Raw genomic sequence first — 17,248 nt, forward strand, 5'->3', positions numbered from 1 at the left:
TTACACACAAATTGCAAAGAAAACCAGCGGAACTCAAGCCAATAAACGAGCACCCACGAATCGAAAAGGGGTTTCGGGTTGTGTGGGTGGGTGGCCGGAAACGAAAAGGGCAAGGGAAGGGTGTTTTGGGTGGGGTGGCCGGAAATCGAAAAAGGGAGGAAATTGGGGTATTGGGTGGGGTTGCCGGAGTCGAAAAGGGGAGGGGAATGGCTGGGAGGCCGCCAGACTTTTGCTCTCCTTTTCGTTGTGCTTCTCCCTCCCCTTCCCGGCGGCAGGGAGGCTGGCCTAGGCTAAGGCTAGTGGCCTGAGCTGGCTCCCTAGTGGCAAGGGGATGTTAGGGTAAGGGGCTGCTGGAGATGGTGGGGATAGGGTAAGGGGTTGTCGGAGATGGTGGGGATGGGGTAAGGGGGCTGTCGGAGGTGGTGCAGTGGTGGTTTAGAGGTGGTGTTAGGGTTTATTTAATTAATCATGACTTAAAAACAACTAGTTATAATTATACTAGACAATAATGTCATTAAGAGATTAAATAACCTAATTAAGGGCAGATTAAAGAAAAGGGTAGCAATCACTTGAATTAATCGATTTTAGGGGTAATAATTAATAACTTTTTTTTAGGGGTAGTAATTCACAAAGCCTCTGTTTTTGAGGTAGTAATTAACAAAATTGCCAATTAATAACTATAGTTTTAAATTTTGAAAGATTTAGTACTTGAACTTTTGAAACTGTGCAATTGCACAGGTTCTATACTTGTATATAATAAGGAAAATTTGTTTTAATAATCCCAACTTTGATCGATTTTCTTTAAATAATCCCTACTTTTGATTATTATGGAATAATCCGAACTTATATAGGTATCTTCTTAAAATAATCCGAAGTGTTATTTTGTTGCTTTTGCTGATCACTTTTGAGACTATTATGTGTAACAAAAATAAAAGTTTGGACTATTATAAGAAGACACCTATATAAGATGGGATTATTCCAGAATAATCAAAAGTTAGGATTATTTAAAGAAAATCGTTCAAAGTTAAGATTATTAAAATCAATTTTTCCTATATAATAACAGAGGGGAATCTTATTTACAAAATAAAAGAATTTCATCTTACCTAAAGCCATAAAGGCAGAGAGCCATCTTATTTACAAAATTATTCTCAAACTACCAAAATCTTACAAGACAAATCGATATTTTATAAATCAAATTATCAGAGTGAAAAGAGTATTTCATTATGCTCTAAAAAGAATCAAAACTCTACAAAATAAAAGTAATCCCAAAGACCATTTTCAATTACTGGTCTTGGATATGAAAAAAAAAAAATCTAAATTTTCAAAAAAAATTCAATTAAATCAGGAACAATCGCCAAGCTCCTTTCTCCTTCTCGGGCATGTGAACCTACCATGAATGGAAGAGTACAACGTTAGTGTATAGGCTTACCCCTCTCTCTCTCTCTCTCTCTCTCTCTCTCTCTACTTAATCAAGAATTTAGTTCTCTTAATTCATGTGTTTTTTTAGCTTTGATTATAACAATCATACAAATAAGTTTTCAGCTTTGGAGAAGTACAATGTGAGCCAAACAAAATCAAATAACAATGATAAAGGCATAAAGGAACAAATAGAAGACCAATAGATAACTCATAAAATATACGTACTTACCTTTAATCCTTTGTTCGCACCATGCTCAAGCGAACCAAATAAGTTTTCTCCGCAAAATTATGTACTGATCGGTGTGCTCGAGCTCCTTCATGTTCAGTTTTCTCATGGTCTCCCTTCAATAATTTTCTACACTCATCAGCATTCTGCAAGATAGTTAAGCAAATTAGGTAAGTTCATTGAACAATGAAGTATATGATGGACAACCCTAAAAAATATATGCTTATGAAATGCTATTGCATTATGGGAGGAAATTCTAGGTAAGAAAAGACGTGCACAAAGGCCACAAACAACATACACAAACTCTGATCTGTAATATTGAAATTCTAGGGAAAGAAAGCTGTACTTATGCAAGATATTTAAGCAAACTAAAGTTGCATGTTGGTAGTATGAACAACATCAAACTGTGCCCACACAATGACCATTTAGAGAATGGAAACCTAAATTTGTACAGTGAAGGTGCTTCCTAGAAAGGGGTGAGGGTATTGACCTGCAAGAACTCCAGCATTTGCTCTTCGATAGTACCACGCATCACTAAGGTCTCAACATGAATAGGACGCACTGCACCCATACGATGAGCACGACTAATCACTTGATCCTCCATACTGCAACAATATACAATGAAGACTATTAATTGCACCAAGAAATGGGATAAACAATAACGAATATCCAATAAAAAATAATAATAATAATAATAATAATAATAAAAAAAAATCAAAAAAAAACAATCCCTACTGTATACGGGCATATGTATCTAGAATATCAGGGTCTATGCTTTACTCAATTAAAAAATCAAGAAAATTTCTGGTTTCTTCTGTACAACAGCTTCAAAGTTTTACCGCTTTGTAACAAAATTTACCAAAAAGATAGACAAAGGGAAACTGGACAAGGAGTTGGGCACTTTTGTAAAGCTTGACCTACCTAAACAGCTACTCCTTAAGTTACAAGATTTACGGTTGAGATAATGCACAAAATAATAAAATCACACCCCTGGTTCAAGAAAAATAGGCCTACTTTCTATTTTGCACACTCCAAATTGACTGTACTCTTTGGCAATCTGCAACTTTCACTAAGTGCCATAACAGCACATCTACATATAGCTAGTTTAAATGGCTCTTCCTTCAATATGAACATGCATATTGGCAATCTGTGACTTTCACTCTGCGCCATCAATGCACAAAGTCACCTCAATAAAGCTACTTAAGAATGGTTCTTCACAAAATCTATGCCCAAAGTGATTAAGAAGATCAATCAAGACAGGAGTAAAACATGTTGAAATCCTTTAATTACCTCTGATATATTGGACAAATTCAAGATCAAACAAACCCGTAAGACATCAAAGATTACGTTCATTTCCCTCTCACCTTCACTTCTTCCACTACCATTTCTCTTCCCACCCTCCCCCATCCCGTATCACTAAGCCTATTATAGCCTAGCGAGATAAATCAAATGTGTACACAGCAGCTGAACATTGAGATAGGCAAATCAACAAGGCTATGGAGTATAAACAATAAAATAAAGGCACAACAACAACACCAAGACCAAAAACCATAACCATAACAATAACCATAACCATAACCATAACGATAACCATAGCCATAGCCATAACCATAACAATAACAATAACAAAATAATTGAAAAAAAAAAAAAAAAAAAACAGAGCATTAGCCAATGATGCTTGTAATGGTTAAAAAAAACACAAGTAACAACAGAGAAAAGTATAAAACTAATTGCTTGATTCTGAAAACTTAACCAAACAGACTTTTTAACATAAAAAGAAATTTACCTTAGATCCCAAATTGGCTCCATTAGAAACACATGGGTAACAAAGCTAAAATCTAGACCTAGTGCAGCACTTCCATCCATCACAAGCACCATACAGTTTTGATCATATTGAAAGCTGGTGAGTGCCTTCTTCTGCAAAAAAAAAAAAAAAAAGAAAAAAAAAAGAAAAGAAAACATTATAAGGAGACCATCCTTTAACTTATCCCAATATAACAGACTCAAAGGGACATATACAAAATGCACAATTTGACAATGTTTTGGGACTGGGGTAACAGTAAAAGATGAATATTAATACCTTTTTAAAGACATTCAAAGGATTATACAATCCTGCAAATTTGATATCAGCAATAGCCAGCTGAGACCAAAGAAAAAAGGGTAAAATGATCATCTTTATTCATCAAATCATAAACTACACAAGATGCACACATATCACAACTTATACCTGGTGTTCAATTACATTTATGTGCTCAAGAAACTGGGAAAATACAATAACTTTCTCAGCAGGAGCCTCAGAAGAACCAATGCTTGGTTTGCAACACGGTCCTTGAGATAAAATGAAGTCACAAGGTCTTTCTGCATAATTTTCCTCAGTCATGGAGCTATCCTTTTGTCTATTAGCACCTTGAATTTCTTTAAGCCTCTGAACAAGGTATGTGACTTTACTACTAGAAGTTGATTCCCAGTCTGGATCCCAGCTATCCTGCACAAAGAGAAGTATGACTTCTAATAACATCCAATTGAAATAAAAAGAGAAGTGACGATATTTTAAATAAGATTCACTTGAAATATCAATGATCATAGACTTTAAATATTTTAATACTTGCCTGCTTATATGAAGGTTGTAACTCAATGAGATCTTTTGGGACAGGCCACTTTGGATTTGGGTTTTCTTGTCTACTTCGTATCTCAGGACTCTCCATCTCATACAAATAGCCACAACCAGGGAAAACACATCTTTCACTATCCAAAGCAACACAATCAAGACATAAAAGATGCCTACATGGTGTAACAATAGGCAGGCGGCACCATTCATTGCATCTACACAAGGGGAAAAAATTAAAATATAGATCAGCCTAAATATAACTTTAAATTTAATATTAATACAGATCAAAAGCAAACTGTTACCTCTGGCAGTTACCACCATATGAAAGGTTGTATCGTATACGAGAATATTCCTCTGAAAGAAGATCAAGACCATTTTGAACTAAGATATCCATTGTTTCTTGAATATCATGACCAGCATGTGATACTTTCATATGCCCAGCCACGCAACAAGAAAGCCTAACATTTCTTATAGTATTAGTCCTGGATTTCCAATGCTTCGGGTTCAGCAAACTTTGAACATGAGAAGGATCATTCCAATCTGCCATTAAAATGTTTCGCCGAACTGTAACAACGAGTTCATTATAAGTTTTTGCATGTTCCTCTGTAAATTCAAGAAAAGTTGTTTTCTTAATACAAGGAGGGATGCATCGTAAGTCCGCTTTACGAGCACTAATCATACACCTTTCCAATAGTTGCAATAAACGCAATTTACCCTCCTCCATCTGTGCCTCAAAAGGCTTCAGGATGCCAGCTTCCCAGTTCTTGCAACTTTCTCCATATACTTCATCATGAAGAAATTTCAACATAGGTTGAATATGAGAAATCTGACCACTGGGAGTATTTGGAGTAGGAGTTCCCGTTAATATCCAACGATTTGAAGCACTCAGGGAAACAGCCATTTGCATTTTATTGGTCAAGTTTATGCTTCCCAGAGTGTGTCCCTCATCCAGTATGATCCTCATCCAATGAATTTGCATCAAGACACTTCTCTTACTCGGTTTCCACTCAGCACTGAGCCGGCTAAAGGTTGTTATGACAACATCATAATCCCATGCAAGGTTGTGAACAGAAGGCTTCTTTTCCTTAAGATCTGTCCAGGCATATACTCGCAATTGCCCGGGTTTCACATGCTTCTGAATCTGCGAATTCCAGTGATCAACCAAATTTGATGGAACAATAATGAGTGTTGCCCGTGACAAGTACATCCTGAATGAGTCTAACCGCTCACAAAGAGCAATTCGGAGAGCAGGCAAATCAAAGACCAGATTTTTTAGGGCTTTGGGGTAAAACCACCGATAAGCACCCTGCACCACCCTCCTCACAAGACCAAATTCTTGAAATATTTTACTGAATACATTAGCCTGTTTTGAAGTCAGCTGACCATGATGAGCCAATCCAACGGTCTCCATATCCAAGAGTTTGTCATATGGAAGTTTAGCAAGCCATTTTAAGGACTTCTTGGTCTGACAATTGAGTAAAGCATAATGCTTCTTTAACACACTAGTGAAGAACGCCACATTTTGAGGCAATTCTCCAGTAGAATCTTTGCCGTAAAATCCAGGCAAATAAGTAACAGGTTGCTGGTAATCCCATGACTCTTCAGGAGCATCACAACTCTGATACAAAAAGTCAGAGTTCAAACTACAAAACCATGCAGTTGTGGAATCAGCTAAACTTTCATCTGAAAGTCTACGCCATTTCTGACAAGCATCACACTGAATCCAAGTTTCATTAGATATCACAGACTGATCCTCCGAAACTTTCCTCCGCCTCTTGCTAGCAATTGGAGAAGGATATGAAGTTCTATGTCTTTTGCCTGAACCTGTATTATTATCTTCAGGATAAGAGGAAGTTTTTTCATATGTATGCATAAGATTTCTCTTAACACGATTCAAACTCCTGGTGCAGGGAACAAAGCAAGTTGTCGGTGTCGAGGGTGAAAGCACAGATGATGCTTGAGCCATGGATGATGTACTCTGCCCACCAGAACTAGCCCTCTTTGGAGTAAATTGATTCTTTGGAATTAGTTCATCAGGAGAAAACTGGCCTCTTCGTTCACCCTGAATCGCACTTTTTTGTTCCGAGGATGGAACAACTACATTAGTGTATCTACTGCCAGTACTGCACTCATAGTAGCCATATTTTTTATCACCATTATGTGAGCACCAAATTGTTTCAGCACCTTCAGGAGGATCAGCCAGTGTTCCTTGGGTCTTCAGAATAAGTGAAAGAGCAGTAATAGTTTTACCAAGTCCAGGTTCATCACAAAACATTCCGCCACAGAAATCCTTAATTGTTGGAGCAAATCCCGTGACTATTTCACCAGACACAATATTAATGTAAAACGCAAAACCATCTTCAGTTAAGAACTCCAAATACAGAGGATGACGTAAATTAGCAACTTTCCGCTCACGTTGCACCATCCACTCAACAGCAGCTTGCTGATGTGGAAAAAGCTTAAGCTTTATACATGGCATAATCGATACAGACAAGATCCTCAAATGACGACATGTAGCAGAAACCCTCACAATATCTATCGGACGCAGAAGAGAGATAATCTTTTCCACAATATCATCTGTTAGATCCCAAATGCCAGATACAGAAGCCATATCCTCAGGCATTATTCTTGAAGAATATGTTTTCACGTCACCAGACAAACTAGGCAAGCTCTTAAAAATCTCATGAAACTCAAATCCCTTTTTCTTAGAAGAATCAGAAATATCAGAATGCTGCTTACATCCAATAACATGACAGTCAGATAGATTCCATAAACCCTTAATGTCTCCAACCACATCATTACAATAGCCATCCTTTAGAATCAAAGTCCGTTCCCGCCAATCACAACTACAAAAAATAACTAACTTAAGTATTGAAATCATCCGTGCTTAAAATATTGAAATTCAGCACAAAGTATATCATCTAGTGAAAATGTAAATTAACTCAATTTTCCAGTCAAAGAAAAGAGTCAAATAGCTTAGCCATTCAGAATTAAGGCTACTCAACAAGCATGGTAAGGCCTCGAAACTCAAAAGAACAGTCAATCAAAAATTTAAGAGCGTAAAACAATACGTGCATCGAAAATTGTAAGAGATACACACTCACAATAAGCACGATACAATAAAGAACAATATTCTTTTACAAATGAACATAGAGTTCAACTTATAAACACGAACCTCAAATGGCGAAAGAGAGAAGCAGCAGTAGTGGTAGACTTAGGAAACTGCCAACCAAACTCCAATTCAATCGGAAGATACACATCAACCAAAACCGCAACCCTAATTTCACAACCGTCATCCTTATCTTCTTCTCGAATCGATAGTCCAACAATTCTGGCAACAATTTTCAAGCAATTACATTTCATCAATGTCTTCAATTGATAAACAACACTCACAATTCCATTCCCATTCACACTCCCATTCTTCTTCGGACTCTTAGCGTGCTTCAATTTTCCCTTCCTCTTCTTCGCCGACGTCGTTTCCGGCGACAAATTCGAATCATCGGCATCAATGCGGTGGCCGGAATAAGGGATAGGAGAGAGAATTACGCCGGAATTTGATATGAATCCGAATTCAGATTTGTGGGAGAAGAATTGGAGATGATTGCCGAATTCTAGGGTTTTTGATTGGGGGTTGATTGATGATAGAACTGTTGTTAGGAATCCGCATAGTTTGTGATTGGGAGGAATTGAGGATTCCTCGACCTCCATGATGCAGCAATTCGAAGCTCGAATTGAATGAAATAATGGAAAAGATGATAATTCTCGAAAATCGAAAAATTGAAGGAATTAATTTAGGAAAGTAGATGAATTTCCATTGAAATTGGAAAGTTATGGTTTATAGCTTCATACTCTGCAACGGAAGTTTTATCTTTCGGAGTTGAGGAGAGACAGAGAAAGGTGGGGTTTCTATTTTCTGTTTTTGGTTTTTCGGGTTTTATAGTTTTGTAAAATTTCTTGGATTTTTTCAAACAGTCCAACTAAATAGAAAACCTGTTTTATAGGGTTCGTTTGGCATTCCTAGACCCAAGATTAGGCATCTATACCTACAACCCTCTTCTAAACAGTGCGTTTCTACCCCCATTATCTACACCCACCAAAATGACAAAATTTCATAAAATCAACGAAATTGCTCAGGATTTCAGAAAGTCACAAGTAATGATCCGCAATGATTTCTCCCAAAACTACTCTCACCGCTTTGCCTCGGTAATCTAATTAACGTTGGGATACATGTTTTTCTCTCCTTTGACATAGGGGCACTTTGAAGCCGGCAGTGATAGAGATGAATGATGTATGCTTGACTTAAAGTATGTAATTTAATTTTCTACTAGGCATTTTCATGAGAAATTTAATCAACGTCAAACCTCATTGATATTTCCCATGAATCTTTGTCCCTCTATGATTTTCTATCTCTAAATACTAGGCATTTTCTGAATCTTTGTCCGTCTCTTTCTAATTAAATGTTATCATAAGCATAACTACCTTATTTTTTCTTTCCCATTATCAAGAAAGAGGAAAGAGGAGATTTGTAGCGATTCTCAAATGAAAATAATTAAGTATTGTAGTATATTTTTTTTAATTCTATTGTAAATATTCATTATAGTTGAACTCTATGTTCATTTGTAAAAGGATTAATATTCATCTTATAGTAATTTGATTTATATAGTTAAAGCATCAATTATCAATTAATATTACTTTTTTTTCAATTGCAAATGTTACTCGGTGACTTTTGGATAGTATATTTAATCTATTATAAATGTTCATTTTAAATAAAAATCATTTTGCTCATTTATAAAAACAATAATAATATTCAAATTATAATTACTAAAATTAAATACAAGTTGTCAATTTGTTTATGGAATTGATTATATCAATTAATATCACATATTTCGTTAATTAAAATAGTTATTCAATAAAATTTGGCTAGTAATTTTCATATATTATAAATGTTCATTTTAAATAAGATTCATATTCATTTCTAAAAGGAATAATATTCAAATCATAATATCTAAAATTAAAGGCAATTTATCAATTTGATTTATTGAATTTAAGCATAAATTATCAATTATTACTACTTATTTTGCAAATTAAAAGTTAATATTTGTTATTCGGTAAAGTTTGGACTAGTAATTTAATTAATCCTAAATCTATACTATATATTGAAAGACGTTCCTTTTAAAGGAGAAGTAACTGTCCTGATTTCCTTTCTTGTTGTTTGTTTAGCATTTTTTCCCATTCCTTTTACCCTCTCCATTAACCCAAATCCTTCCATCTTCATCCCCCCCCCCCTCCTAGGTTTTTCCATTCTCTTTCCTTAGCTATCATAACACCACCATATCCAAACCAGCCACCACCATCCTACCCTATCCCCACCACCCAGCCACCATCGCCGCACCACCACCGACCCTCGCCGGAGCTCCCCGCCCATTGTCGGAGCTCCCCGTCCCTCGCCGAAGATCTCCTCCCCCGAAAAACTCATCCACTCCCTCAAAAACCCTAAAAACTCACCCCTTCCTTGTAAAACAGCCGACCGACGCTCCTACCCTCGAAACCCTAGCTGCTAATTATAGTAATAATAATAATACTCCAGATAATCTACTATACTCGACATCTTGTCTAAATTGCTCTGATTTGCAGCTGCTGTTGTGATTGTTGTAGGACAGGGGGTGGTGTCCGTTGGCAGGAGTAGTAGGGCACGTAGAGTGTGGGTGTGTGTGAAGTGCGGTGATGCGGAGTTGCAGACTTGAGATGCGTATTGTATGGTCATTACTCATTAGGATGGGGGTACATGCATTTTTTCCTACACTAGGATCTAGACAAAAATTTGTAACGTGAAAATAGCCTAATATAAAATGAAACCACCACTAGCCCAAAATAGTACGAGAGGCTAATGGTGGACATCATTATTGGCATGAGCACAACGATTGGATCATGTGTCAGCCCATTTATTTTAAACCAATTTGTATAAAATATATAAAAATAGTCAAAGAAGACCCTGCTCCTAAGAGCTACTCTGCTCTGCTTAAAAATAATAATTAATATTGAATTATTATAATAATAATAATAAATATTTAATAATAATAATAATAATAAATAATTAATAATAATAATAGTAATAATAATAATGATAATTATATTAATAATTGATTTTTAATAATAAAAATTATATTTTAAAGATAATAACTAATATTTAAAGATAATAATTTTTAATTTTTAATAATAATCATAATGATAAATAATTAATATTTAATAATAATACATAATTAATATTTAATAATAATACATAATTAATATTTAGTAATAATATATAATGATTATAATAATAATGCGATAATAATAATAGTGATAATAATAATAATAGTAATAATATATAATGATTATAATAATAATGCGATAATAATAATACGATAATAATAATAATAATGAAATTTGCTCTGCTCTGCTCTGCTGAATCCTGCTGTGCTCTGCCCAGAATCTCAAAAGAACAAGGCCGAAGTCTACTTTCCGTAGGCAACTCATAAAAACGGCACGGTTTCGACACACAAAATGACTTTTTCTTGGATCGTCCAAGCACAACCCACGTAAGCATTAGGCATGCTAGCACAAGCACAAGCACAACAAGTGCACAACACATAGACAAGCATTCATAGCCCAACCCATGCCCAATTTTAGTTGCAACGTATTCTCATGGTTTTCTCCTAGGTATACTATAAACTTTGTATGCTACGAGTATATATCATATAAAGTTATCTTAAAATTATCGAAGGTTATCACGATAGGAAATAAAAGTTACAATATTTACAAATAAAGTTATTCTGAAACAAAAAAAAGTACTGTCCTCGCAAAAATTACCTTGGATGTGCAAAGGTAAACCACATTATGTTATAAGTTTTACCATCTTAGCTACCATTTAATGTGATTTCTTACCCAACAAGAATATGCTTCATAGTAAAGTTGTATAAGATGAATGCTTAATAGTATACTATTTTTCCCATTATGTAATAATCATACGACATTTTATCAACTTCAATTTTGAAAAACTGTATATTTTTTGCGATTTGATGGAATATAATGATCTTAATTTTCTATTAAATAGTTTAAAGTTGTTGAATATTAATGATCATATCATACAAAACATGTTTTTACTAATACAAACAACCCTGAAAGTAATATGAAGTATACAGTAAAATTACTAAAAAAATAAACACCAATTTTTTTTTTTTTTTTCATAATAAATAACTTTAAAGATAATAATCAAAATACTATGGATGTGTATAGTAAATAGCTTATTTGAGAAAAATTAGCTTATTTGGCCAACATTAGATTATTGACTATTAAATAAGCTAATTTAAAGTATTTGGTAAAAAGCTAATTGAAAACAGAAAAATACCAATTTATCAATATGAAAAACAAAATTTGTTTAACAAATGACAAAATTGTAAATAAATCGACAACTTTTTATTAAATATGGGTCTCACTATTATTGATATATTTACGAAATGCCATGCCGACTGGACATTTATGTTGCTTTATTTACCATTGCCATTTGATAAACAAATTTTGTTTATCAAATTGATTAACTAGGGCTTCCTTGATTGAAAAAGCTCCTTTTCAAAAAGAGCTTATTTAGTAGAATAAGCTCTTTAAATAAATTTCTCACTAAACACCTTTCATTAGCTTATTTAATTATTTAAAAAAAAAATTAGCTTATTTAATAGTCAATAAGCTAATGTTAATCAAATAAACTACTCCGTAATTTTACAAATAAGTTCTTTACCAAACACAACCAATTATTTGTTTTGGCTTTTGTAACAAGTAAACTAATACTCATCGTATAATAAAACCTCCTAATCCTGTTAACCAAAACAACGCAAAATAAAACCCCCCTGTGAAAAGTAAACAAGAGAGATTATAGAACAAGAGGAGAGAGAAAGAGATGGCGAGAGATAGCTGTTTGGCTAGAGTTGGCGCTGGTGTTGCCGTCGGCGGTGCTGTCGGAGGCGCCGTCGGTATGCCCCCTTCTCTCTCTTTCTTCCACTTCGTTAAACCCTAGGCTTTACTCTGCAATTTTTTTGTTTTTAAATTTGATTTTCTCTGTTTAATTTATGTTTCCTAATCTAATGTCTGATTTTGAAGTTTAATTGGTTGTTGTTGGGTGGTTAATTAATGAATGAATAAACCTTGAGTACTGAAAATCTAATTTTGGGGTGATTTTTATTGGTCAATTTTTGCAACATGGGTTCGGTTTTTATATGTATTTGTTAATTTCAATTTGTTTTTTAGATGCCGCATGACTTTTCATGAATGAATTAATTTTAGTTAATATAAATATATAATTAGTGCAACATAGGTTTATTTGTAGAAAAGGGTTTAAATTTTCTTTTGTTTGAGATTTTTTTTGTTTTATCTGTAATTTTTGGCTTAGTTAGAGGAAGGATATATGGGTGCATTGTGCTAAGATTATGAAGGTTATCGGAATTGTTTTCGTAGCACGGTTTGATTTAGACTTTTCTTGGCCTTATTATTGTCTTGTGGAAATCATCTTTGATGGGGTGCTATCAAGAAATAATTGTTCTATGACTTTCTTGGATTTCTCGGACATTATAGGTATTTTGAGCATGTTGAAACGGAAGTTGTATTTGCACGCCTTATAAAATGTGCAGATTTTCGGTGGTTGAGGATTCTTTTAGTATTGGTTTGTAGTGTATAGAAACTTAGGCCTAGACATAGCTGAATATGGCATCTGGTTTGCCACACTCTTGGATTGTAGGATCATGCATTAATTTGATTGAAATCCAAAGAATATCATTTCTGGTATGTAACTGATTTTGGTTTTTTTTAGAAGGGCTCAAAGATTTGAAGTGCATTATGTGTATTTGTGATCCATTCATGAATTTGGAGCCATTCAATCATTTCACTAAGTAGAATGTATTATGTGTAGGTGCTGTTTATGGAACTTTTGATGCCGTACGAAACAAGGTATATTCTGATTTCTGGCTCTATGCTTTAACGTTTTTTGTTTTGAGAGACAGGACTGTTGCATATTATAAAAACTCAGTGTGGCTAATTTGAGTCGGATGTCAAATCCTAAATGACATTGTATTCCTTCATTGAATAGAAGTTCTCTTTCTGCTAACCATATATTGCACATGCAGAATCACATAATTTTGGATCTTTTTGGGGTACAAATTTCTTATGGTTGTTTCATTACTTAAGAAATACTGTCAGTATTTGGATTGCCTTTTTATTTTTTATTTATTTTTATTTCTCTCTCTCTCTCTCTTTTTTTTCTATTGGATCTTCCTTTGACTAGATTTCATGATTTGTTTTATAATTAATGGCTGTTTTATTCTTTTGTTATATTCTTCTTGGTAATCTTTGGTTTTGTTTCCACTTAAATTTTATGTTTCCCACTGATTTCCCTCTATTATTGGTACAATCAATTTGCCCGTAGTTCTTGAGTGTTTCCTGTTTGGTTGGTTGGGTTTTTCATTGTTGCCACCTGTTACATGGTGGTTAGACTTGTCACCTTTTTTCAACTCTCCACTCTTTGTCAGTATAACTTATATTACCATAGTTAGTCACCATTTTAATAAGTTAGGCACGCAACTATCCGTGGTAATGTTCTTTACATCAAATTCTTCTAACCATTGCATATGATTTTTATTTTGTATTGCTTTCTACTTTCAAGCAATGTTAGTTAGCAATTGGTTTGACTTAGACTCTTCTGGCTTGTCTGTTTCGGTGCAATTTAGCTTTTGAACATGCAAAAAAGCTGGTTTAAGTTCATTTAACTTGTGTCATCTGACCTTTGGAGGTCGGGGCAGTCACTCTTCTTACCTTGCTTATCACAATTTACTACTTAGATCCCAAATTGAGGAAATAAAGCCATTATTTGTGTAACCAATTGACTAGGGTAATAATATTGTCTCAAGAAATAATATAAAGGTGGATAGATGGTGGGCAGATTGCTTGTCTACCCTCTCTTTTTGTGAGTTGGGCTACATATGGCTGATGTAGCTCTAGTAGTGTTCAAAATTTTCCTCTTATTTTGCTGTCAGCTGAGTAAATGAAGAAGTTGGGGAGGATCAAGAAGATGAAAAAGATTGTACCAGAGGAGTGATATTATTGAAGATTCATGAAGACAACTTTTTTGAGGGTATAAAATTGCAAGATATATCATTTGTAAAGTTAATCACAAACCTAACTTGCTAGATCACTCAACTCCTCAAAAAATATGTTAACAGCTTACTTCCATGATAAATTGGCAAGTTAACTTCCCATAAAACCAAACTGGACCTCGGTGGATAAATGAAGGTGGAGTTGTTGATATCTTATAACACATGGTGTTGGTCATCAATGCAGCTAAGCTCTTAGTTAAGTATATTTACCTTTAGAGATCCTAGCTCTCATTGTTATCAGTATTCTGTAGGTTAGTGACTAGTAAGTGTAGATCTATTGATGATATAATTAGTCTAAAATTGAGGATTTATTTTCCAGTCAGTGAAAATATTAGTCAATGTAATACTTTTTGATTGTTGAGGAGGTGGGAATGGAGTTGGAGCACTGATCTAGTAGGAACTAGAACCTCATGTCAGTTTTTTTTTTTTTAATTATTATTTTTATGGACCGAAAATGACTTGGTTAGAAGGAGTTATGAAGGATATGAAGTATATGGATTTGCATGAGGATGATGCATTGGATCGTAAGGGATGGAGGAGGAAGATTTTTGTCGATGACTACACGGAATAATCAAATTTGGTTCATGTAGCCGACCCCACTTATGGGATTAAGACTTTGATTGATTGATTATTTTAATGTTTAATTGCAATGTATTGGCCATTTCTTCTGTGAAAGGTGTTGTAACAATGAATTGGTACAACTGTACAAGTTCAATATCAGTATGATAGTATGTAAGTTAAGTGATTGTTAGTTTTATGTTCTAGCAGGAGCCACTTGTAAACCTGTCATAGAGTTGCCGTTAGGAGCATGGTTGCTACTGCATTGAGTTGCGTACACCTTTAAAATTTTGGCAATCTCAATTTGAAGCCTTATTTTAATGGATGAACAAAATCCTAGTTAAAGACATGTAATTAGGAGCAAAGTAAAGTCTGGATGCTTTAATGAGTTTGACATTAACAATACTGCTAGTAGCTGGAGGATAGGCTTGTCTCACTTGTGTGAACATCTCTCGGCAGTGATTTTGCCAGTTCATCATCGACTTATCCGGCATTTTTGGAAGTCATTGGCTGAGGGACTTCATAGTAGTTGTTGAGGGAGTGAGATGAGGCGTTCTAATATTTTATTTTTGTGTCCAGTTGAGATTATTGGTGGTGATTGAATTTTGTTGAATCTCAATGAACTTATTAAGGATCTGCATGAGAAATTCTTATGAGGTCTTTGTTGTGGAGGTTGAATTCTGATAGAATTGTGATTGTCCGCAGTAAATAACTAACTACTAACTTTAGAAATTGTCCAATTATGTTATGAAACAAGACAATTTAATATTTGTAACAGTGAGTTGATAGCTAGATTTAATTACTCGTTGAAAGCGTTTTTTTAGGATTTTGGCTTTTATTTACAATGGTAAAGAATCCATAGTGATTATTATGAAACAGAACAGGCCAAACGTTATAAGGTTGATCACTACTTATAAATGCTTGGTGAAAGCATTATGTCTGGATCCTGGTTTTGTTTAATGTCAGAATTCATAGCCTATATTTCCTGTTGACGAAGAAACATAATCGGACTTCAGCCTATCTTGTTATCTATAATTTGCAGTATTGCTTAATGCGTAGAGAGACTTGATAATGAGTATTGACTTTGCTGTGAAGTTTTTCGCTTTGAAATTTTAGGTTATTTTTTACTGTTTATTGAACTCTCGATCTTGTTTCACAAGCTCAGTTAGAATTGATTGAACCATGCAGATTCCAGGACTACTAAAGATCAGGCACATTGGTCAAACAACTGTTGGTAGTGCTGCAATATTCGGCCTCTTTCTTGGTTGTGGAAGCTTAATACATTGTGGAAAGTCATATTGATCGTCTGTCTAGTTATCTTCTAGATTTTGTATCCATATGGAATTTCCTGTAACTTTCAAGGACAGTGTCATGACCGATACTGCTCCAAGAATGTGGTTTCTGTTTTGTGACCTATGGCTGCGGTGATGACTGTTGAATCGATGAATTAAGTTAAGGGGAAGTACAAAATTGCGTTATGAATAATGTCAAAATTATTTTTTAATTTTTACATTGTGGGAAAATATGAGGCTTCTTCTATTATGTTTCCAAATTAGGATTGGCATTCGTAAATATATGTCAAAATATGTTGAAGAGTAGTAGGGTAACAAATACAGTAAATATCAAATCCTGAGATGTCAAAATGAAAAATTGGATCAAAATCTGAAGTCGCCCATTAAAAACTCAATTTGTCTTGACAAAACCTTAGTTGACTAAATCACTCAATCTAGATTAAACTATCACTCTACCCATACCATATACTTACATTTGATTTTTCACGGGAAAAATCAAATGTGTTAGGTGTCGTGAATCTTTACTCCCTCCGTTTCCAAATGTTTGTTACATTTAATTTTTCACGGTTTTTAAGACATGTTTTAAAATGTCTATATATTAACGGGAATTTATGGTTAATTTATTAAAATTTGACCCAAATTTATAAAATGTGACAAACATTTGGGGACAGAGGGATTACATATGATTTTGGACAATTATACCCCAAAAGATATTATAATATCATTCTTGTAACCTTTTTTTGCACAAACTCCGTATTATAATTTATTGAAAGCTCTTAAGTGGCTACAATAAAATTGTAGTCATTATATTATCTTGATTATTATTCTTTGAATTAGTTTCTCCTTCAGTATTTTGATTCATGATTTTTTTTTTGAAATCATTCTCTCTTCCTTTAGATTTTAAAGGATTAAGCCAAATTAATATAGAATAAAAAAATCATAGAATATAAATAAGATCTGGAATAAC

General features: G+C 34.2%; 2 protein-coding genes across 2 annotated transcripts; one reads left to right on the forward strand and one right to left on the reverse strand.

Moving 5' to 3' along the window:
• Nucleotides 1-1,182: 1,182 nt before the first annotated feature.
• Nucleotides 1,183-8,192, reverse strand: LOC110738396 (F-box protein At3g54460-like). The gene is made up of 9 exons (XM_021918776.1): nucleotides 7,429-8,192; nucleotides 4,556-7,099; nucleotides 4,255-4,468; nucleotides 3,873-4,130; nucleotides 3,726-3,785; nucleotides 3,432-3,562; nucleotides 2,136-2,250; nucleotides 1,649-1,791; nucleotides 1,183-1,387 (listed from the first exon to the last, which is right to left on the reverse strand). The coding sequence occupies exons 1-8, from the start codon at nucleotides 7,959-7,961 to the stop codon at nucleotides 1,651-1,653; spliced, it is 3,996 nt and encodes a 1,331-aa protein (XP_021774468.1). The 5' UTR covers nucleotides 7,962-8,192; the 3' UTR covers nucleotides 1,183-1,387; nucleotides 1,649-1,650.
• Nucleotides 8,193-12,100: 3,908 nt separating this feature from the next.
• Nucleotides 12,101-16,528, forward strand: LOC110738397 (reactive oxygen species modulator 1-like). Its single transcript, XM_021918777.1, has 3 exons — nucleotides 12,101-12,259; nucleotides 13,192-13,229; nucleotides 16,178-16,528. The coding sequence occupies exons 1-3, from the start codon at nucleotides 12,187-12,189 to the stop codon at nucleotides 16,289-16,291; spliced, it is 225 nt and encodes a 74-aa protein (XP_021774469.1). The 5' UTR covers nucleotides 12,101-12,186; the 3' UTR covers nucleotides 16,292-16,528.
• The last annotated feature ends 720 nt before the right edge of the window (nucleotides 16,529-17,248 follow it).

The sequence above is a fragment of the Chenopodium quinoa genome, unplaced genomic scaffold (assembly GCF_001683475.1).
Source record: "Chenopodium quinoa cultivar QQ74 unplaced genomic scaffold, ASM168347v1, whole genome shotgun sequence".
In the NCBI taxonomy this organism is placed as follows: Eukaryota; Viridiplantae; Streptophyta; class Magnoliopsida; order Caryophyllales; family Amaranthaceae; genus Chenopodium; species Chenopodium quinoa.

Bases quoted from the DNA above. Each gene is read 5' to 3' on its own strand.
- LOC110738396 (XM_021918776.1), bottom strand. From the start codon at position 7,961: ATGGAGGTCGAGGAATCCTCAATTCCTCCCAATCACAAACTATGCGGA. The intron at 7,100-7,428 runs GTTCGTGTTTAT...TATTTTTTGTAG, and splicing joins TCTCTCTTTCGCCATTTGAG to TTGTGATTGGCGGGAACGGA. The intron at 4,469-4,555 runs GTAACAGTTTGC...CCCCTTGTGTAG, and splicing joins TATGGTGGTAACTGCCAGAG to ATGCAATGAATGGTGCCGCC.
- LOC110738397 (XM_021918777.1), top strand. From the start codon at position 12,187: ATGGCGAGAGATAGCTGTTTGGCTAGAGTTGGCGCTGGTGTTGCCGTC. The intron at 12,260-13,191 runs GTATGCCCCCTT...TATTATGTGTAG, and splicing joins TGCTGTCGGAGGCGCCGTCG to GTGCTGTTTATGGAACTTTT. The intron at 13,230-16,177 runs GTATATTCTGAT...TGAACCATGCAG, and splicing joins TTGATGCCGTACGAAACAAG to ATTCCAGGACTACTAAAGAT.